This window comes from Nymphaea colorata, chromosome 10, assembly GCF_008831285.2.
Source record: "Nymphaea colorata isolate Beijing-Zhang1983 chromosome 10, ASM883128v2, whole genome shotgun sequence".
In the NCBI taxonomy this organism is placed as follows: Eukaryota; Viridiplantae; Streptophyta; class Magnoliopsida; order Nymphaeales; family Nymphaeaceae; genus Nymphaea; species Nymphaea colorata.
In genome coordinates, this window is record NC_045147.1 from 13,561,112 (window position 1) to 13,583,478 (window position 22,367).

General features: G+C 41.7%; 2 protein-coding genes, 1 long non-coding RNA gene and 1 pseudogene across 3 annotated transcripts; 1 reads left to right on the forward strand and 3 right to left on the reverse strand.

Annotated features, from left to right (window-relative positions):
* Nucleotides 1–2,265: 2,265 nt before the first annotated feature.
* LOC116262256 (caffeic acid 3-O-methyltransferase-like) lies at nucleotides 2,266–5,098 on the reverse strand (annotated as a pseudogene).
* Nucleotides 5,099–11,069: 5,971 nt separating this feature from the next.
* LOC116262255 (caffeic acid 3-O-methyltransferase-like) lies at nucleotides 11,070–14,093 on the reverse strand. The gene is made up of 4 exons (XM_031641434.2): nucleotides 13,707–14,093; nucleotides 11,820–12,238; nucleotides 11,664–11,728; nucleotides 11,070–11,563 (listed from the first exon to the last, which is right to left on the reverse strand). The coding sequence occupies exons 1-4, from the start codon at nucleotides 14,006–14,008 to the stop codon at nucleotides 11,261–11,263; spliced, it is 1,089 nt and encodes a 362-aa protein (XP_031497294.1). The 5' UTR covers nucleotides 14,009–14,093; the 3' UTR covers nucleotides 11,070–11,260.
* A 1,859-nt stretch (nucleotides 14,094–15,952) lies between these two features.
* LOC126410489 (uncharacterized) lies at nucleotides 15,953–17,226 on the forward strand. The gene is made up of 2 exons (XR_007574549.1): nucleotides 15,953–16,486; nucleotides 16,758–17,226. It is a non-coding gene; the product is annotated as an uncharacterized LOC126410489 (long non-coding RNA).
* A 1,180-nt stretch (nucleotides 17,227–18,406) lies between these two features.
* On the reverse strand, nucleotides 18,407–21,874 carry LOC126409182 (caffeic acid 3-O-methyltransferase-like). Its single transcript, XM_031641432.2, has 4 exons — nucleotides 21,519–21,874; nucleotides 19,156–19,574; nucleotides 19,001–19,065; nucleotides 18,407–18,900 (listed from the first exon to the last, which is right to left on the reverse strand). The coding sequence occupies exons 1-4, from the start codon at nucleotides 21,818–21,820 to the stop codon at nucleotides 18,598–18,600; spliced, it is 1,089 nt and encodes a 362-aa protein (XP_031497292.1). The 5' UTR covers nucleotides 21,821–21,874; the 3' UTR covers nucleotides 18,407–18,597.
* Nucleotides 21,875–22,367: the final 493 nt, after the last annotated feature.

Here is a 22,367-nt window from a genome sequence, read left to right on the forward strand (position 1 = left end):
TTTTAGCAATATAAGCCGTAAATGGTTCCAGGGTGTTTAGTAAGGACATCTTTTGTTGTATAAGAAGAGCATTATGTTCTTGAAATATTAACTTGTTACTAAAATTCATGCTTGAAAGGTACCATGGAATTATTTCGCAAAACATGGTGTAATTATGTCTACTATTTGATTACTAGATCTAAAAACAACCTTCATAATCATCCTATGCTTCTTGCTTGAAGCATGTAATAGGACAAGTAGAAAAAGTGTTACTCCTTTTTAAAAGCAAAAATGATCACATTTTCCTTCCGTTGTACGCAAATCCGTGTTTGCATTAAAAGCTGCAAACTGGTGTTTGTCTGATATTATGTAAAATCATGAAGTGAACATTAAACTCAAGATTTACAATTTAGAGGGCCTTTTATGTTTGACCACTTGGAAATATTTCTAGTTAGAAGTTAGGGACCTTTCTCAAATGAGCAAGTCTGGTGAAATCTCTATTTCAAATGTTTCCAGAATTGCGGAAGAGTAGTAACATGTTTTTCAAGGTCACAATAGTTTCAGCAACTTAGACACGTAGGAACTTCCTTCCCACGTACGCTGATCAGTTTGGTCTCCAACCTCACCTAACCATAGACTTTCCATACAATCAACCAAATATATATATATATATATATATATATATATATATATATATATATATATATATATATATATATATATATATATATATATATATATATATATATATATATATATATATATATATGCCCTATTGAAAGTTACATATTCACAGCTTGGGTCATTAGTGAGGTATAGTCATATCTTGGTTTAATAATTAATGAAGTGCCTGACCTTTTTTTAGTTATATCAGTTTGATTGGACTCCACATGGGATCATATTGGTTTTTCAATCTTTAATGTTATGACTCCTATGCAACATTTTCATAGACATGCCTAAATGAGCAACTTATTAATAATTGAATTATTAATCTAATTACCCGCATAGGTTGTTGACGCTTTGTTTATAATCGCATCACAATTTTTTTTCCTATCTTCTTCTTTCATATGCATACTCCTTTTAAAAAACAGAATTCTTTTTTAGAGCTTGTTTGACAGCAATGACACTTTATGAGTATTCAATTCTGTCTCAAAAACTAGTGCATGTTCATTAGACATTAAAACTATCGTTACATGAACCTATTTCAATTTTTAAAGTAAATTCATTAAATACTTACAAGGTGTAAAGCCAATTTTCACTTGAAATTTGAAAAGTAAAGCACATGTTCCAACGGTGGCTATAGAGAAATTGTAACCAAGTTTTGGGCCGGGCCTGAACTAAAAATTTCTAGAAAAAATGCTGTCACTCCGTGTATTAATTGTTTCAAATGGGCGATTAGAAAATCCGGTCAACATGAACCGGTATTTAAATAAGAAAAAAGTTACAATGGTACTCAATTTTATTAAATGTAAATAAAAATATAATAAGATAAACAATAAAAAATGAAAAATATGATACATGGCATCCATGGGTCGAACCAAAGAATTAATTCCATCAATAACCCATCAAGTTTGTTTTGAGTTCACAAAATTTAATCAGTTTGCTAAACACAGTTTCAGGTCACAGAAACTCACCTGCTTCAATGAATGGGTGAACAAAACTCTCATCTAACTCTTTAGCCCATAATTCGGCAGAAAGCCAAAACTCATCATCTTTTTAGGGACCGTTTGGCATGAAAGACATTCTACTAGTGTCTCATGAATCTGTCAAAAAAATTGAAGCATATTCATCAGAAACTAACTTCAATTTTTTTTATGAACGTGTGCTATTCATGAGTAACTGATTTTGAGGTAGATTCATGATAGACTCTGGTAAACTCTCTAACACCAAAAATTACACCACACACCAACCATTACGGGACCACAGTAGCTCACCGTTAGTATGTCGAATTTCTTGGTAATATTAAAATATTATGAATGGACCTGCCGAGGTGCATGCGTTTGGTAGAGTGGGACCATCATCCCACACAGGCTAATTAGCTAATTTAATTTCATTCGTACACCAAGGTTGTCCCATCAACATCATCTCCACATTCATTTCACACGCGACACAAAGTTGGATGAAGAAAGCTTTATATATATATATATATATATATAAAAGATTTTAAGTGGTCAAGTTTTCATGGCATAGCAACAACATACTTTAAATATGAAATATTTCCATCTCATTGCCTTAATTTCACAGAATTGAAGCCCAAGCGAGATCTAGACACAGAAGTTGCTACAATTGATTAAATCATAGTAGGTTTGTTCAAACAAAATATTGCGTAAAAGTGCTCCTTGATAAAAACCCGTCTTCACAGAAGAACAAAAGAAAGAGAGCAGCAAACACAAAAAGGAAGGGAAGGGAACTCAAAGCACCCTCCTGACTACATCTTCTTATAGAACTCGATGACCCAAGAATTGTAGACACAGCAGATGGGCTTGATTCCGGCGAACCCACCAGCCTTTGCCAGTTCTTCGAACTCCTTCAGCGTCTTCTCCTTCCCACCAGAGTTGTGTGCCAACATGATCATGTCCACCTGATAAACGCAAGCACTCGCGTAACTGCGGTCAATGCCCTCCGGCAAGATCGCCTCAACCGCGACCGCCTTGCCGTCTTCCGGCAACGCCTTGCAGCAGTTCTTCAACAGCTTCACACAGTACTCATCCCCCCAGTTATGAAGGATCAACTGCACGACATCAATTAGCAGAACTTAGTCTCCTCATTAATTTCATTTCTCCCATTGATGATAAGAGGAACAAACCTTCAAGAAGATAGCTTCTGCAGTAGGAACACCAGCAAACATATCACCACCAACGTGCTCTACACCTGCAGCAACAGCATCATAATTCATCAGATGCCCAATATGAATAAGAACAAGGCGAAAATTTTGGGGTATCAATTGTCCGGCTTAATTACCAGGAAACTTTCCTGGGGAGCGTCGTCTATGACGTGAGGCAGGTCGAAATTGATGCCCTTGATGTGGGTGTACTTGGCGACGATGAGGCTGAGGATGGCTCCAATGCCACCGCCAACGTCGACGAGGGAGTGCAGCCCCTGAAAGCCGGTGTAGGTTTCAAGGATCTTCTTCATAGTGAGGGTGGAGTGGTTGGACATCCCCTGGTTGAACACCCGGTTGAAGCAGGGGTCGGTGTCGTGGTAGTCGAAGGCGGTCATGCCATAGGCACGGTTGAAGGGGATGCCACCCTCCAGCAGCGCATCCTTGAGGTAGTACCAGCTCTCCATCATCACCGTGTCTTGATTCATTAGTGCCAGTGCAGCCATGGACACCGTCTTGGTTCCGGACCAAGAACTTGCACACCGGAGCTAGGCCGTATCGTCTGGTTTGACCATGTAGCTACTTAAGAAATTAAAGTTCTAATGCCTATTTTAAAAAATAGCACTGCCCCCGCCCTCCTGGCTATGCCCTTTTGTTTTTAGTCTTATTAGGATTTAGGGGAGGAGTGCATTGAGATGTTACATTGACCGACTCCAAAATTTAAATGCAAGTCCTTACTGGGCAGTTAACCATAGTTGACCAAGCGAGATTAAACTAATAGTGGTCTTACAACTTGAACTTTTGAGTCGAGATTTTAAAAATAAGTTTGAGTCAAGCTCTCGTTGTGCAGCCCTAGCTTTACCTCTCAAGAGTCAAACACCTCAAAAGAAACGAGGTAAAAATGTCAATGTGAGTAGGAAAGATAGAAAGTTTCCACCATCAGATCTCTGTGGATTTTCGTTTCTTACCTTACTACGTGGAAAAGGTGTCAAAGCATGGAAAAAGTCAATCGTGGGGAGAAACTGCAAAGCTAAGGCAGAACCAATTGACTGTTCCTGTCTAATAATCGATGCTTCCTCTTTGCCAAACGCAAGCTGTGAAAAAAATGCAAACAAAGTCACCATTCTTTTAATTCTTTGTCAATAAATGCGGGGGAGTTGCCCATAGCCGGTCAGCTTGAATGGTACGCTGGTACATGAGAATTAGAATTAGGCAGAGCAGCCGCTAGTTTCGGTGGCTTCTCTCCCGTCCCTTGGAAAAATAAAAACCGGCAATTAGCCTCAAGACTTTCACCACTCATAAACTTACTATGACACTGTTTGTGATTGAGGATATTTTCCTAGGCATGCCTAAAAAAACTATCTCCGGTTCAACTTGGGAGTGCTTTAGAAGAAAGCACTGCCCCTGCCCTCCTGGCTATGCCGCTTTTTTTCTTTCCACTTATTATGATTTAGAAGAGGAGTGCATTAAGATGACTCCAAGGTTCGAATACAAGTCCCTTGAAAAGCACCCCAAACTAATAGAGGTCTTACAACTTGACCTTTTTGAGTCAAGTTTTTAAGAACAAGTTTGAATCAAGCTCTCGTTGTGCAGCCCTAGCTTTACCTCTGAGGACTCAAAATAGAAACGGGGTAAAAATGTCCATGTGAGTAGGAAATATAGGAAAGTTTTCACCATTGGATGAAAAGTCTCTCGTGGGAGAAACTGCAAAGCTAAGGCAGAAACCGCGGTAGTAGTTTCCCGCCCACTTTGAAAAACGAAAAACGGCAATTAGCCCTCAAGACTTTCACCACAGAGAAACTTGCTAAGACACTGATTCATGCCGTTTGCCCTGTTTGCTGGATTCAGTAGGGAAACGTCTGTTTCCAATCTTTTTGCTTCGTTGGATAGCCGAGAAAGGGAAGCGAGAAGGGTGGGGAGTCGTTACCTGCGGACTTTGCCGTCATCGTCGGTGTAGGTGGAGGCGGTGAGGACGGAGTGACCGGCCAGGAGACGGAGCATGCGGTCGAGCATGACGGGGGCGTCGGGGTTGGTGGTCGGCAGCTGCGCGGCGATCTCGGCAGGAGTGAGCTGCGCACCCTCCCCAGCCTTGGCCATGATTTCCAGCAGCTCCAGTTCAATCGCAGCCTTGAGGGTCATGGGGAGTATGGAGGAGCTCACCAACTGCATGCGGAACTGGCAGGCCTCCTCCTCCGTCATCGCCTTTCCCACCTCTGCCTGCGAATCCATGGGCCAAACACTGCAGACAAAGAGAGGGAGACAAAGAGAGGGAGAGAGGGAGGCAAAGAGGAGAGCTTAGGGGAGAAAAGACCGGCTGTGTGGTGGGGTGGTCGCAGGTCTCCGCTGTGTTATAAGGTGCGTCGAAATCAACTCCGACGGTGGGTAAAGTTTGTTTTCTGTGTTTAATGTTGTAGGGGAAAACCATACAGGAGAATAAACACGGGGTATAATTTTCTGTGTTTAATGTTTTAGGGGAAAACGGTACGAATCAAACAGGAAAAAATTTATTTGATGTAAGTAATTTTCTTCTGCATCAAACGGAGCCTTAATCCTCATACTTAGAGAGAAAGAGAGCACAGTATTTTTCCTATGCATCAAACGGAGCCTTAATCCCCTATCTACCTTAATCCCCTATCTACTTAGGAAGAGAGAAAGGGAGAGAGAGAATTTCTTAGCTGGAACTGAGCTTGGCATCTGGTCTGGCCAGGTTGGCTTGGCCTGATAAAAATGTCCAGTTTCATATGCTGAATTTAGAAACCAACTTGCTCCAAAAAAAAGTGAGTTCTTCATTCTAACGAACCACCAGCAACAAGCTGCAATGGACATCAAATGACAGTTTTCAGAAAAATGGTACTTTCAAACATTTGCTTTAAAGGAAAAATACAATCAAGTCTTCCAAATATAATAGTTAAAGCAGCAACATTTTGGTGCAGCATGGCAGTTCCAGTTCATCAGTGCTGATTACTGAACCGGAAAATTTAGCGGATCAGTTGAATCGGTCATATTTTATTTTAAAAATAAATAAAGAAGACATGAACATAGTAGTTGAATGAACTTCAATATTAGTTAAGATAATAATAATAACGGCACAGTGCATGATAATTATCACATCCTTCGGTTGGCCGGTAAATTTAACTGCCCTTTAAGGTTCATAATTTCGGTAGCTGTCCAATGGACAAAATAGTCGGCAAACTTCCACCTTGGAAAATTAATGTAGCTTAAACCACTTCACTTTTTCCGTTAATTCAGAAAAATGCGATTAGGGTTTAGCGATCTTCCTAAGATGCACATGAAACTTTTGGTAACCAGAAACCAAAAATCATGCATTCGGATGTTTGGCAACAGTGACACTGTCTGTCCTAAAATTTTAGGACCATTCATGAGAATCAACTCAATTTTTGGGCTAGACACATGAAACAATATATCATAAACAGGGTCTGTTTTATTCTATGAATCAACTCAGAATTTTATGTCTTTGGGTCGCTGTATCTGATATCCAAGGCTACCAAACACATAAAATATTCAAATAATAACTGAAGCATTTTCTTTCCCACAACAGGGTATGCGAAACACCCTATAAATTAGATGCGGATACTGAACGTTAACATGAGGTCTTTATTTTTCAGATTGAAAGAATGCGCCAATATCAAAAAAATGTGGCCCACATGAAGCGGGAAACATTACAATATTAGGGCCCGTTTGATTGTCGGGTGAAATTTAACGTGGTAAATTTACCATGGTAAATTTTTCTGGAAAAATTTACAGGATGAAATTTTTCCTTCTTCCAATCTGAGGCCCTGTTTGATGCACAAGAAGAATTTAACGCGGTAAATTTAACCCTGTTTGATGCACAAGAACAATTTAACGTGGTAAATATTGTTTTTTTTTTCTTTTCTCGTCCCCAATGATTTTATTGCAACCACTAAAGCAGTTGATCGGCGTGATATAGATTTTATTGCAACCACCATATCAGTATCAGACAAATTTTTAATTGTAAAAATCAATTTGGTCATCTTCCTCTCCTCCCCCTTATTAAACTGCTCTTTTTCATATTGTAGCCTTATGCCCAACAATGAATGCCTTCGTTCCTTTCATGGAATTCCAATAGCCAACATCTCTGCAAAACATTTTATCAAACACTTTGTGCACGACCCAAGTAGCCCCACATTTCCCATACAAATTGATCAGAGAAGAAGCCACATACACATCCTAATGAACACCCAACTTCGCAATCCAACAATAATGCTTTTGCCCAACAATAATGTCTACAACATCAGTCGAAACATAAACCAACTTTAATTTGCTGAAACTGACCCTTTAGGCATTTCATCAAACTAGTGTTCTGCACTTCCGACTTCATCACAAGCGGCATAACTCCCATCCACCATTGAGGCTGCCGTTCAGCAATTCCCCGCTCCCTCCTCATCCTGTTTCCTCTCCACAACTTCCCCCTCCTCATCCTGTTTTCTCTCCACAACTTCCCCAACCAACTGCTCCCCACATCCCGTCCTCTGCCTCGCCTGCTCCGAATCCGGGTGCCACAGCTGGTTGCAACATAAACTGTGGAACAGAGCCTCCCATCTCCGGTTCTGGCCTCCAATTCCCTCTTCGTCTCCCATCTCCGGTTCTGGCCTCCTCTTTCATCGCAAGCTCCTTTACCTCGAGAGCCTACGGGTTAACTCCTCGACGGCCATTGCGAAGAACCCCAATCTCTGCACCGTCGAGTCTTGCTTCCCATGGCCTCATCTCCGGAAAGCCCTAACCCGATGCCCGCGAGGGAGCTCGTCGACTGCGGAGGAAGCTCCTCAGCTGCCGCCCACCATTGACAGCGCCTCTCTCAACCCCATAACCTCTGGACTCAGTTGCTGAGGATGCATGGGAGGCTTGGTGGGGAAGAAAGGCCTTCTGCTGGAAATGACTCGGCCCGAGGAGGGGAGCTGCGACGATGGAGCAGCGATGGTGAAAGCGGCACAGCAGGGTGAGCGATGGTGAGAGCAGAAGTCGAGCGGGGTGAGCGACGGTGATAAGTGAGAATGCGAAGGAGGAAGAGAGCGGGGTGAAATTTCACCAGCTCGAAAGTCCGAGCTGAGAGCTCGGACTTTAGAGCGGGTGAAATTTCACCCGCTCCCTTTTCCGTTGAGCGGGTGAAATTTCACCCTGTTTGTTGGGTTTTCAATCGGGCGGGTGAAATTGCCCGTACAGATTTTTCCCTCTCCACAAGATTTCACCCGCCCATCAATCGGGCCCTTATATAAGCCTACAAAATAGTCAGCATCAAGTGGCAATTTCCAATGGGCACAAGCATCACAACGGTTTGGTAATTTAGAATTCAAGCACCTGCCAAGCTGCCTAGCACTTGCTAGGCAGAGAACATGTAGCTTATATAAGGGAAAGAAAGATTCGAATTACTTGTGGATCACCTACCAAGGATAGGTCATCAGGGCCTTTCTTTGAACAACTAATAAAAGAGACACTCGGCCCAAATGAAACTTTCTAGAGGTCGTATTAGTTCATTTGTAGAGTAACCAACGGCTGTCGGTATATTGGACTAAAGTCTTTTACTATTCCCCGAGTATAAATTGGCCCATTACTTAGTTAGACTGAAGTCCTTCAGTTGAACTTAGGTCAATGGCTTAATGCGTAATCATATTTTTGATACAAATTGAGATCATATATCTTAGTTAGACTTTTAAAGACATCTTTTGTTTTGTTCGGTAAGAAGAGCATTATGTTCTTGAAATATTAACTTGTTTCTAAAGTTCATGTTCGAAAGGTACCATGCTATTATTTCGAAAAACATGGTGTAATTTTGTCTATATTTGATTACTAGATCTAAAACCACCCTTCACAATCATGCTATGCTTCTTGCTTGAAACATGTATTAAACACAATATTCTTCTTATCAATCATTACCCTCTTAACGTCTAACAGGGCAAGTAGAAAAAGTCTTTCTCCTTATTAAAAGCAAAAATGATCACATTTTCCTTCCGTTTGTACGCAAATCCGTTTTATTTTTAAGATTAAATAACATGTTGTAAATTTTCTCCTCGAATTCAATCACTTGTATTCGGATTTGAATCGAATGCCATATCATATTTGCAGCTGTTGGCTTCCTTCTACCTGAGCATAACAATATGTGTGACCACTTACGAACAAACTAATACCTGTTTTGACAAACAAGATGATGTTAGTTGTTCATGGTTGCTAGCTCAGCTATGCTATAAGCATGCAACTTTTTGGAAAATAAAATAAAATGATAAGTGGGGAAAGCCCTCAAAGAGGGAAGGATATCTTTTTATTGGAATCGGCATGTTGTCAGCTGAATGTTATTGGTCCACAACGAGCAAATGGAACAAGCATCTTCCTTTTCTTTTCTATCTTCAAGTAATGGATTCCAATCTTTTTTCTAATGCATCATTCCTCTTATCTATATAGAAAGCTGGGAGATTCAAGAGTTCATAGCGGTTAATGCCTTGATCGTTTTCATTTGCCTGCAGACGAAGCTGCACCGTTGAACCTGCTTCAGTTAATTCAACAACAGTATTTTGCATGAAAAGAATCTCATTGTCCAAGCTAGAGCTGATGCTTCCACTGAAGGGACATTCACTCACCTGACCAGCTATACTAAGCCCCTTAGGATAGTACTCGAGTAAGTTGATCGCTAATTTGTTATAATGCATAAGGGGATGCATATTTGTTTTAGGTAGAAAAACATTTATTTGCTCCACATATTAGATTTTGGGCTTGTAAATAGTTGAGATTGGACCAGGGCTGGCATTAGATTTAAGTTATGACGATCTCTTTCAGCTTCCCCTACAAAAGTAAATTCAAAATCTTGCCCAAATGCTTGCATTTGACTAATTGAAATTGATATAGGGCTTATTTTTTAATCAAAATCATCTGCATAGGTTGTTGACACTTTGTTTATACTCGCATTCCAATTTTTTTTATCCTACATTTTTATTTCAGATACATACTCCTTTTTAAAAACATAATTGTTTTTTAGAGCTTGTTTGGCAGCAAAGACACTCTATGAGTGTCCAATTCTGTCTCAATTAGGGCAGGTTAAAACTATTGTTACATGAAGATGTTTCAATTTTTAAAGTAGATTCATGAAATACTCACGAGGTGTTCTTGCTACCAAACTATCGCTTAAAGTCAGTTTTCAATTTGAAAAATAAAGCACATGTTTCAACAGAGGCTGGAGGGAAATTGTAACCAAGTTTTGGGTCTGGCCTGAACTAAAAAGTTCTAGAAATATTGCTATTTTGTTTTAAATGGGCGATTAGGAAATCCGATTTTGACTGGAACCGACCAGAGGAACCGGTTTTTAAATAAGTAAAAAATTAAAAAGGTACTCAAGTTTATTAAATGTAAATAAAAATCAATAAGATAAACAATAGAAATTGAAAAATATGATACATGGCATCCATGGGTTGACCAAAGAATTAATTCGATTAATACCCCATCAATTTTGATTTGAGCTCACGAAATTTGATAAGTTTGCCAAACACGGTTTCAAGCCACAGAAACTCACCCGTCCCAAGAAATGGGGAAGACCCACCATTTAGCAAAAGCCAAAAATTTCTATCTCTTTAATTCATCATTCAACAGACAGCCAAAACTCCTTATCCTTATACGAACTGTTTAGCAAGGAGGACATTCTGCTAGTGCCGCATGAATCTGCCAAAAAAAATGATGCATATTCATGAGAAACTACCTTCAATGTTCCATGAATCTATTTTATTTTTGAAATAGATTGATGAAATACTCTCATAATGTCTCCAACCCCAAATGCCTTCAATATCCCGTTGTGCTGCTCTCATGGTGCTTGAACCTATGCATTTATAACTTTTTTACAACACAAAAGGTTAACACCTACTCACCGGTTCGTATGTTGAATTTCTTGGTAAGATTAAAATATTACAATAGTGAATGGACCTGCCGAAGTGCATGTGTTTGGTAGAGTGGTTCTTCATGTGGTGACGTGGGCAATCATCCTGCATGCCCATTAGCCCGCACAGGCATTTTAAGGTCGCTTTCTAATTTAATCTCATTCGTCCGCCAAGGTTGACCCATCAACATCATCTACACTCTTGGGGTGGCTCAATAATTAAGCTGATTTCACACGCTACACAAAGTTGGAGCCAAAAACTTTATATATATATTTAAGTGGTCAAGTTTTCATGGCATAGCAACAACATATTTAAGTTCGAATTGTTTCCATCTAATTGCCTTAATTTCACAAAATTGAAGCTCAAGCGAGATCTAGACACAGAACTTGCTAAAATTGATTATGATTAAATCACAGTAGCTTTTATTATGTTTTGGGCCCTTGTTTATTGCATAGAAGTGCTACTCTTAACTTCAATTTCTGATAAAAATCCATCTCGAGAAAAGAAAGAGAGCAGCAAACACAAAAGGCAAGGGAAGGGAACTCAAAGACACCCCCCTTCCTGACTACATCTTCTTATAGAACTCCATAACCCAAGAACCGTAGACGCAGCAGATGGGCCTGATTCCGGCGAACCCACCAGCTTTTGCCAGTTCTTCGAACTCCTTCAGCGTCCTCTCCTTCCCACCAGGGTTGGTCACCAACATGATCATGTCCACCTGATAAACGCAAGCACTCGCGTAACTGTGGTCAATGCCCTCCGGCAAGATCGCCTCAACCACGACCACCTTGCCGTCTTCCGGCAGTGCCTTGCAGCAGTTCTTCAACAGCTTCACACAGTGCTCATCCCCCCAGTCATGAAGGATCAACTGCACAACATCAATTACCAGTACTCAGTCTCCTAATCAACACTACACACAAACAAGGCATATAATTTAATATCTCCCATCGATGATAAGAGGAACAAACCTTCAATAAGATAGCTTCTGCAGTAGGAACACTAGCGAACATATCACCACCGACGTGCTCCACACCTTTAGCAACAACATCGTAATTCATCAGATGCCCAATATGAATAAGAACAAGGCGAACTTTTTTGGAGTAACAATTGTCTGGCTTAATTACCAGGAAACTGGGGAGCGTCGTCTATGACATGAGGCAAGTCGAAGTTGATGCCCTTGATGTGAGGGAACTTGGCGACGATGAGGCTGAGGATGGCTCCAATGCCACCGCCAACGTCGACGAGGGAGTGCAGCCCCCGGAAGCCGGTGTAGGTTTCCAGGATCTTCTTCATAGTGAGGGTGGAGTGGTTGGACATCCCCTGGTTGAAGACCCGGTTGAAGCGGGGGTCGGTGCCGGGGTAGTCGAAGGCGGTCATGCCGTGGGCGCGGTTGAAAGGGATGCCGCCCTCTAGCACCGCATCCTTGAGGTAGTACCAGCTCTCCATCGTTACCTTGTCTTGGTTCACTAGGGACAGTGCAGCCGTGGACACACCGTCCTGGTTCCGGACCAAGAACTTGCACACTGGAGCTAAGCCGTATCGTCTGGTTTCACCATGCATCTAATTAGCCACTTAAGAAATTAATGTTTTAATGCCCTTTTGCTTTTAGACTTATTACGATTTAAAGAAGAAGTGTATTGAGACGTGATATGGACAGATTTGAATACAAGTCCGTTAAAAGGCACCTTACGGGACAGTCAACAATAGTTGAGCCAAGGGAGATGCTTAAACTTTTGAGTCCAGTTTTCTTTCAAGAGTCAAACACTTCAAAAAAAACGGAGTAAAAATGTCAATGTGAGTAGGAAATATAGGAAGGTATCCGCCATTAGATCTGTGTGGATTTTCGTTTCTTACCTTAGGATTGGAAAAGGTGTCAAAGCATGGGAAAAGTCAATCGTGAGAGAAACTTAAAAGCTAAGGCAGAACCAATTGACTGTTCGTGTCTAATAGTCGATGCTAAGAAAATGCAAACAAAGTCACCATCCTTTCAATTCTTTGTCAATATATAGGGGGAGTTGCCCATGATTGGTACGCTGTGGACAGCGTACAAACAGTGGCACATGAGAGAACTACCTCTAATTTCGGTGGCTTCTCTGCCGTCCACTTGGAAAAATAAAAACCGGCAATTGGCCTCAAGGCTTTCACCACTCAGAAACTTGCTAAGGCACTGTTTGTAATTGAGGATATTTTCCTACGGATGCCTAGTAAAATTTTCTCAGGTTCAACTTAAGAGTGCTTTAGAATTTGGAAGAGAAAGCAGGGTCCCATTGAACCCCCGAACAACTCCTTGTTGTTGGTAGATTCATCGAACTGGAAACCGATCTGATCTCTCATTGTTTTGTTATTTAATTCGTACCTACGGCGCTGCCATCGGAGTCCAAATTCCACGAACACAAAAGCACAATTGATTCATGCCGTTTCTCTTGTGCGCTTGCTGGATTCAGTAGCGAAACGTCTGTTTCCAATCTTTTTGGTTCTTTGGATAGCCGAGAAAGGGAAACTACTACCTGAATCCGCATAGAAGTATGGGATTGAGAAATATAAAAGATTCCATTCTCATAGGAAAATAAGCATATTTTCCTCCAAACGTTTTAGTTCGTGATCGAATAACACCCGTCTGGAAACAACAAGCAACTTCGAAATAAAATTTTCACGTACAGGAAATTCATTCCTGAAGTAAAGTTCTACTTAACTCATAAGCCAAAACCACGGCCTTTTGGTACCATTTCTAGCGGTAGCCACATTGTGATTGCTTTTAAACGAGAATCTTAAATATTTATTTTTGGTACTCACATTGTGTTTTTTATTTTTAAATAAGAATCTTAAATATTATATATAAGTATTTTTAAACAAATGTCCGTCCAACGAACTTTTCTAGCTCAGTTATTATAAGGTGGCTGTTTCAAAGCAACGCCGAGAAAAGGCGAATGCCGAGAAAAGGCGAACTAAGGAAAAAAAAATGAAACCCGGGAAAATCAAGAAGTGAAGTGAGAAGGTTGGGAAGTCGTTACCTCCGGACTTTTCCGTCATCGTCTGTGTAGGTGGAGGCGGTGAGGACGGAGTGGCATGCAAGGAGACGGAGCATGCGGTCGAGCATGATGGGGGCGTCGGGGTTGGAAGTGGGCAGCTGGGCGGCGATCTCGGCAGGAGTGAGCTGCGCACCCTCCCCAGCCGTGGCCATGATTTCCAGCAGCTCCAGTTCAAGCGCAGCCTTGAGGGTCATGGGGAGTATGGAGGAGCTCACCAGCTGCATGGCGAACTCGCAGGCCTCCTCCTCCGTCATCGCCTTCCCCACCTCCGCCTGCGAACCCATGGACCAAACACTGCAGACAGAGAGAGGGAGGCAAAGAGGAGAGCTTAGGGAAGAAAGACCGGCTGTGTGGTGGTGGGGTGGTCGCAGGGCTCCTTTGTGTTATAAGGCTCGTCGAAACCAACTCCCACGGTTGGTGATTATTTTTTTCCTTAGGCAACGTTTGATGCACATAACCCTAAAACACTGTACGAACAAGGGGAAATTTATTTGATGCACAGTATTTTTCCTGTGCATCAAACGGACTCTTAAACCCCCCACCCACTTAGAGAGAGAAAATTTCTTAGTTGGGGCGAGGTCATCAGGTCGGACCAAGTTGGCCCAGCTTGATAAAAATGTCCATTTCTTAGTTTGTTAACACTATGAGGCCTGAGACCCGGCACATTAATAATCGGGCTAGGCCGGGCTGATGAAATATTGGGTCTCGGGTTTGAGTTTGTGCTCAAGACCCAGCCCGACCCGTAATGTTACCGTTTGGCAACAGTAACAATTACATTATCTCTCGTAAAAACTAGATCCATTCATGAGAATGAACTCAATTTTTCTGGCTACAACAATAAATCCTCAAGCAGTTCCTCCCAACATTTCGTTTTGGCTTGAATCTCATATCTTTGTGGATAGATCTTAGATCATCATATCCCAGGTTCAACCCCTAACCCCTTTCCTTGACCTTAGATATGAGGTTTTGCGTGCATAATGAGGATCTCAAATCCTTGGTTTTCAACTATGATGAAATCCATAGCTAATTTTATGTCTGTGGGTCGGGGTTTCTGATATCCAACGCTACCAAACACATAAAAGATTTAAATAATAACTGTAGCATTTTCTTTACCACACCCGGGCCATGCTAAGGGTTGATGACCTGCACTACTGGCTGTACCTAAGCCTTGTTCTCTCCACCCCGCTCGCTGCACAATGTGCCCTGCGCCAAGCAGCCTCTATCGGCATCCTCGTCAAAGGTTGACATCACCACGAGTCACAGGCACATGTTAAGGCCATTGCCTTCGACAAAACCAGCACCTTCTGCGTGTGGCAAATTTTCCGTCTCCTTCTTCTACCCCAATTCCCCTGTTGTGACCGGGGAGAAGTTGCTGTAGTGGTAGGTGTCTTTTCTCTCTCTCTCTCTTGATATATATATATAATTGAACAGTGATTCTAGTTTTTTAGAATCACTCGGCCTTTAACTAACATTGTTCAACTCCGTATAATGATAGTTATAAGAAAAACTAGATGAATATTTTTATTATCTAATATTAGTTCAAATATCTTTTTTTTCTCAACCATCTATTTTTTATTCATATGGATAGCTTAAAATAGATAGTTGAGAGAAAAACAGTGGAAAAATGTGTCACCAAATATAAGTGACCAAAGATACCCATAATCTTTTTCTTCAAATTTTTTTCTTAACCACCCATCATGATATGTCACATTCTTCGGTTGGCAGGTAAATTTAATAGCCCTATAAGGTTCATAATTTGGGTAACTGTTCATGGACAAAATAGTAGGTGAAACTTCCACCTTGGAAAATTGATGTAACTTAAACCACTTGACCTTTTCTGGTAATTCAGAAAAATGCGATTAGGGTTTAGTAATCTTCCTAAAATGCACATCAAACTTTTGGTAACCAGAAACCAAAATCATACATTCAGATGTTTGGCAATAGTGACACCGTCTGTCCTCAAATTTTAGGTCGATTCATGAGAATCAACTCAATTTTTAGGCTAGATACATGAAACAATATATAATACCATGCAGTTCTTCCCAACATTTCGTTAGCCTTGGATCTCACATCTTTATGGACAGATTTTGGATCATCAGATCTCAAGTTCAACTCCAAACACCTTTCTTAGACCTCACAGGTTTTGCATGTAGGATGTCAAATCCTTGGTTTAATCTTATGTCCTTGGGTTGCTCTATCTAATATTAGGGCTGGGCGTTGGGCCGGGCCGCCGCCGGGCCAGCTCAGCCCGGCCCGATACAGACTGGGGTCGGGTTGAAAATTTTGTTATTGGGCTCAATTTGAGTGAGCCCAGCCCGGGCCGAGCCCGATTATCACTTCTATAGCCCAGCCCGGCCTGGTCCGACGGCCTGTTAGGTCACTTGCCCGCAGCCCCCTCCCCTAAATCCCTAATCGCATTTTCTTTCCAGTTTCCATCGAGGGAGGCATCGAGGATTCGAGGGAGGCAGAGACAAGAAGAGACTGTGACCGCGTGCCACCGGCTACCAGCCAGTCCGCCACCGCCACGGCGCCACCGTCTCCGCTCCACCATTGGGCCACTCGCCACCGTGATAGTACGAGATTGGAATAACTGGAACTCGACACTGGAAGGGGTTGCTTGTTTATCTTGGGGTTTGGTTTCCTTTTCTTTCCATCAGAAGTTTGATTTCAGTGGCAACTTACGTGCTTTTCTTTTATGCTGGGATTTTCATTATAACCGAGGTTCTGCACTTTGGTTTGAGGTCTGGTGGTTTCTCCTGTAGGTTAGAGTCTCTTCGATCGCTTTGTTGTTGTCGCTTTTCTTTTTTTTAGAAAAAATCGTGCAGTTATTCATCCTGATCGTTTTTTTTTATTCACTTAGTTGGAAAGGGAAAAATTATAGTGGTGATTTCTGCAGTTTTGCCTCTTTTTAGTCTTGGTTAACTCATCAAATTGTAAAGATCATGTGGTTTTTCTAGCCTTCGTTTTTCTCCTGTGCTGTTCCTAAAACTTCACTTTTTTTAAGCTTCACTAAGAATTTCAGTTGTGCAACAGGAGAAATGCCTGTTCAGTTGTTAATATGTATCTGATTGCACTCAAGTCGCCAAAGATGCCAGCGGGAGCCATATTCTTGAGTCCTTTATTTCTTCAAATGTTGATGTGAAGCGGAAGCACAAACTGTACTAGTGCACGTGGCAGTATGCACAAGCACTTAACACCCATTTGATGTACCCATGTAACCATGCTCACATATATCTTTGTGACTGTATTAGAGCATCTTCATGTTTGGCTTCTGAACCATTTTTCAGTGATGGTTTACTCTTTCTGTTCATCACCATTTGGTTTCTCTAATTCTCATCTTGATTTTAGTATGTTGTCAGTTTGAGTGCCTTTTCTCTCTTGTCTAATGAATATTTTTTGGAATGGATGAGTTATGCTCATTTTTTCTTTTCAAGCTGTGATGGTTAGGAGCCTTTATGCCTAATTATATGCAATAAAGTTTTAAATCTTTTTTATTGTAGAACTGTGATCGCAGTTGTATACAGTTCATTTTTTTCTCAGTCCACATATATGTGTAACATTTATTTCTATAACTGATTTTTGGGTTCCCTTAATGTGGAACTTTCCAAGATTAAGCAGTCGTCGACAATGGGGGGAAAGGTAGGATTATTCTGATTCTGGAATAGTGATCATGATGCACAAGTAAACGTGATACTGGTCAGTTTTCGAATTGGTTCATATTGGTACTCTCTGTGGTGCAGTGGTCATTCTTGCAGGTCTGTTTGTTTCATCATTCTAAATTTATTGTGTTTCTCTTTGCTTCGCATGGATGATAAGCTGCCTTTGCTCTTGCGTCTCTTTTGCAAGACTTTGAATTACCATCGCTTTCAAATGCACCCTGTAATGAGCTTGATAGACCTAAGTTTGTGCTTCTTGCTGCCATTCGTACTGGCCATCAAATCAAAGGAGAAATTGAGAATGGGTTCCCTTCAACTCTGCGTGAGAAATTGAGAATGAGTTCTGTTCAAATAAAGAATGAGCCGACCAGACAGTTAACCAAACGGACCAAACGGGTTGGGCTGGGCCTGATTGGGGAAGGAACAGGCCCGGTACCCGGCCCGGCCCGATGCCGACCCCTATCTAATATCCAACGCTACCAAACACATAAAATATTATAATGATTACTGAAGCATTTTCCTTCCCATACCAAGGGTCTGCGAAACACCCTATAAATTGAATGCCGATATTGAACGTTTACATAAAGTCTTCATTTTTCAGATTGAAAGAATGCGCCAGTATCAGAAAATTGTCGCCCACATTAAACTAGACGAAGCGAAAACATTAAAATATTATATAAGCCCACAAAACAGTCAGCATGTTGACAAGCCGCACAACGATTTCGTAATTTAGAATTGAAGCGCCTGCCAAGCTTCCTTGTGCGTCTTATATAAGGGAAAGAGAGATCATAATCATGCCATGCTTCTTGCTGCAAGAAGCATGTAATCAAAGACAATATTCCTTCCGTGTGTACGCAAATCCGTGTTTGTCTGACATTATGTCAAATCAAGAAATGTTTCCCTGATATTATGTCAAATCAAGAAATGAACCTTAAACCCACGATCTACAATTTAGAGGGCCTTTTAAGTTTGAATTGTTTCCATCTAATTGCCTTAATTTCACAAAATTGAAGCTCAAGCGAGATCTAGACACAGAACTTGCTACAATTGATTAAATCACAGTAGGTTTTAATATGTTTTGGGCCCTTGTTTAAACAAAGTATCGCATAGAAATGCTCTTCTTAACTTCAATTTCTGATAAAAATCCATCTCCACAAAAGAAAGAGAGCAGCAAAACACAAAAAGCAAAGGAAGGGAACTCAAAGACACCCCCCTAACTAGATCTTCTTATAGAACTCGATGACCCAAGAATTGTAGACGTAGCAGATGGGCTTGATTCCGCCGAACCCACCAGCCTTTGCCAGTTCTTCGAACTCCTTCAGCGCCCTCTCCTTCCCACCAGGGTTGTGCGCCAACATGATCATGTCCATCTGATAAACGCAAGCACTTGCGTAACTGTGGTCAATGCCCTCCGGCAAGATCGCCTCAACCACGACCACCTTACCGTCTTCCGGCAGCGCCTTGCAGCAGTTCTTCAACAACTTCACGCAGTATTCATCCCCCCAGTCATGAAGGATCCACTGCACAACATCAGTTAACAGTACTCAGTCTCCTCATCAACACTACACACAAACAAGGCATGTAATTTAATTTCTGCCATCGATGATAAGAGGAACAAACCTTCATGAAGATAGCTTCTGCAGTAGGAACACTAGCGAACATATCACCACCAACGTGCTCCACACCTGCAGCAACAGCATCATAATTCATCAGATGCCCAATATGAATAAGAACAAGGCGGAAATTTTGGAGTAACAATTGTCCGGCTTAATTACCGGGAAACTGGGGAGCGTCGTCTATGACATGAGGCAAGTCGAAGTTGATGCCCTTTATGTGGGGGTACTTGGCGACGATGAGGCTGAGGATGGCTCCAATGCCGCCGCCAACGTCGACGAGGGAGTGCGGCCCTTGGAAGCCGGTGTAGTTCTCGAGGATCTTCTTCATAGTGAGGGTGGAGTGATTGAACATGCCCAAGTTGAAGACCCGGTTGAAGCGGGGGTCGGTGCCCTGGTAGTCGAAGGCGGTCATGCCGTAGGCGCGGTTGAAGGGGATGCCGCCCTCCAGCACCGCATCCTTGATGTAGTACCAGCTCTCCATCATCACCTTGTCTTGGTTCATTAGGGAAAGTGCGGCCGCTGACACACCGTCCTGGTTCCGGACTAAGAACTTGCACACCGGAGCTAACCCGTATCGCCTCGTTTCACAATGTAGCTAATTAGCCACTTAGGAAATTAAAGTTCTAATGCCTATTTTAAAAAATAGCACTGCCCCGTCCTCCTCGCTATACCCTTTTGCTTTTAGACTAATTACTATTTAGAGGAGAGGAGGAGTGCATTGAGATGTGATATTGACAGACTCCAAGATTTGAATACAAGTCCCTTAAAATATGCACCTTACCAAACAGTCAACAATAATTGAGCCAAGCGAGACTAATGGATGTCTTACAACTTGAACTGTCTTTTGACTAGAGTTTTTAAGAACGAGTTTGAATCAAGCTGTCGTTGTGCAGACCTAGCTTCACCTTTCAGGAGTCAAACACCTCAAAAGGAACGGGGTGAAAATATCCATGTGAATAGGAAACGTAGGAAAGTTTCCACCATCAGATCTTGTGGATTTTCGTTTCTTATCTAACGATGTGGAAAAGGTGTCAAAGCATGGGAAAAGTCAATCGTGGGAGAAACTGCAAGGCTAAGGCAGAACCTAATGACTGTTCGTGTCTAATAATGGACGCAAGCCGTGAAAAAAATGCAAAAGTCACCATTCTTTTAATTCTTTGTCAATAAATGCCAGGAGTTGCCCATAGCCAGCTTGAATGGTACGCTGCCGACAGCGTACTTCATTCAATTGAATTTTGTGTGCGTGTTAATTTTTTTTTTAATGCCAACGTTAGTACATGAAAATTAGAATTAGGGCATGTTTGGTAGGAGGGAAAGAGAGGAATTGAGCCATTCTTCTTTTATTTGGTTGGCTAATTAGAAATGAGAGAAAAAGAGAGAATGGGGCAAAAGGTGTTTGGTTACAAGAAGATGAAAGTAGAAGGAAAAGAAATGAAGGGATTGTTTAGTCATTAGTGTAAATTCATTCCTTTTTAAATTGGACGGATTTAAAATGAAATGAAAGAAAGATAAGTGGAAGAGCTTTTTATTCCCACATTATTCCTCCTTTCCTTTCCTTTTTTTTTTTTAATCTATGTGTTATTTAGTTTTTTTCTATCCAAACAAATTTTTTATTCACTCTTTTCATTCCTTTCCATTTCATCTTTTTATTCCCACACTACCTCTCCTTTTCTTTCCCTCTTTTTTAAATCTATGTGTTATTTAGTCTTTTTTTTTTTCATTTCATTCATTTCCCTTTCCTCTCTATCCAAACAAATTTTTTAATCAACTCTTTTCATTCCTTTCCATTTCATTCGTTTCCTTCTTTTCCCTTTCCATCTCATTCCCTCCATTTCCATCCCTTCCATCTCATTCCCTCCATTTCCATCCCCTCCAATCAAACAAAGCGTTAAGGAGAGCAGCCTCTAATTTCGGTGCCGGCAATTGGCCTCAAGACTTTCACCGCTCAGAAACTTGCCAAGACACTGTTTGTAATTGATTGAGGATATTTTCCTACGGATTCCTAGAAAAATTTTCTCAAGTTCAACTTGGGAATGCTTTAGAATTTCGAAGAGAAAGCAGGGTTCCATTGAACCCCTGAATAACGTCCACCAAATTCCACAAACACGAAAGCACAAGTCCTTCATGCCGTTTACCCTGTGTGATTGCTGGATAGCCGAGAAAAGGAAACTACTACCTTGGTTTGCCTTCCAGAAACCGAATGGAAGTGTGGGATTGGGGAATATACAAAAGCCCATTCTCAACGAAAATAAGCATATTTTCCTCGAAACGTTTTCGTTCGAGATCGAATAACGCCCGTATGGAAACAACAGCAACTTCGAAGTATAATTTCCACGTACGGGAAATTCGTTCCTGAAGTAAAATTCTGATTAACTCAGAAGCCAAAACCAGGGCCTCGAGGTCTGGTACCATCATAAGTTGGCTTTTCCGAAGCAAAGCAATGCATAGAAAAGGCGAAGTGGGGAAAAGACGAAACCCGGGAAAATCAGAGAAGGGAAGCGAGAAGGGTGGGGAGTCGTTACCTGCGGCCTTTGCCGTCATCGTCGGTGTAGGTGGAGGCGGTGAGGACGGCGTGGCAGGTCAGGAGACGCAGCATGCGGTCGAGCATGACAGGGGCGTCGGGGTTGGTGGTGGGCAGCTGGGCGGCGATCTCGGCGGCAGTGAGCTGCGCACCCTCCCCAGCCTTGGCCATGATCTCCAGCAGCTCCAGTTCGATCGCCGCCTTGAGGGTCATGGGGAGTATGGAGGAGCTCGCCAGCTGCAAGGCGAACTCGCAGGCCGTCTCCTCCGTCATCGCGTTCCCCACCTCCGCCTCCGAACCCATGGACGAAACCCCACAGACAAAGAGAGGGAGGGAGGGAGGGAAGCAAAGAGGAGAACTCGGGGGAGAAAAGACGGGCTGTGTGGTGGGGTGCTCGCAGGGCTCCTCTGTGTTATAACTCCGACGGTGGGTCCGCCAGGTGCACTATGATTTCCAATCACTTAATCACCATCTTTTTAAGTTACTCAAATATTTCTCACAATATTAGATATCGGAGTAAACTTTTTGATGGGCCATTATAAATAAAGCACTGAAAATTTACAGCTGCAGTTAGATTACGACATTTTAGAAAAAGTTTAAAAAAAGAACTTGCAAAAGCATCATCCCAAACCACGGGCAAAATATGAAGGTTTTAACTCTGTTGTTGAGTTGATAGGATGTTACAGTGTTGAATAAAATAATTTTCCTACTTATTTAATAAAATCTGCAATTTTGGTAGTTGAGAATAAACTCATAAATTCAATTATAAGAAAGGCTACATGGAAATCCCAACCTAAGTTGGCAGATCTGAGATATTTTTTTGTGGGGTATATGTAATAAATGTGACGAT

What these genes read in the sequence shown, in the direction of transcription:
- LOC116262255 (XM_031641434.2), bottom strand. Translation starts at nt 14,008, where the DNA reads ATGGGTTCGCAGGCGGAGGTGGGGAAGGCGATGACGGAGGAGGAGGCC. An exon ending in CGACGCTCCCCAGTTTCCTG is followed by an intron (nt 11,729 to 11,819) that starts GTAATTAAGCCA and finishes TTGTTGCTAAAG; the next exon opens with GTGTGGAGCACGTCGGTGGT. An exon ending in CAGAAGCTATCTTATTGAAG is followed by an intron (nt 11,564 to 11,663) that starts GTTTGTTCCTCT and finishes GATGTTGTGCAG; the next exon opens with TTGATCCTTCATGACTGGGG.
- LOC126409182 (XM_031641432.2), bottom strand. Translation starts at nt 21,820, where the DNA reads ATGGGTTCGGAGGCGGAGGTGGGGAACGCGATGACGGAGGAGACGGCC. An exon ending in GATGACGGCAAAGGCCGCAG is followed by an intron (nt 19,575 to 21,518) that starts GTAACGACTCCC and finishes TTGTGAAACGAG; the next exon opens with GCGATACGGGTTAGCTCCGG. An exon ending in CGACGCTCCCCAGTTTCCCG is followed by an intron (nt 19,066 to 19,155) that starts GTAATTAAGCCG and finishes CTGTTGCTGCAG; the next exon opens with GTGTGGAGCACGTTGGTGGT.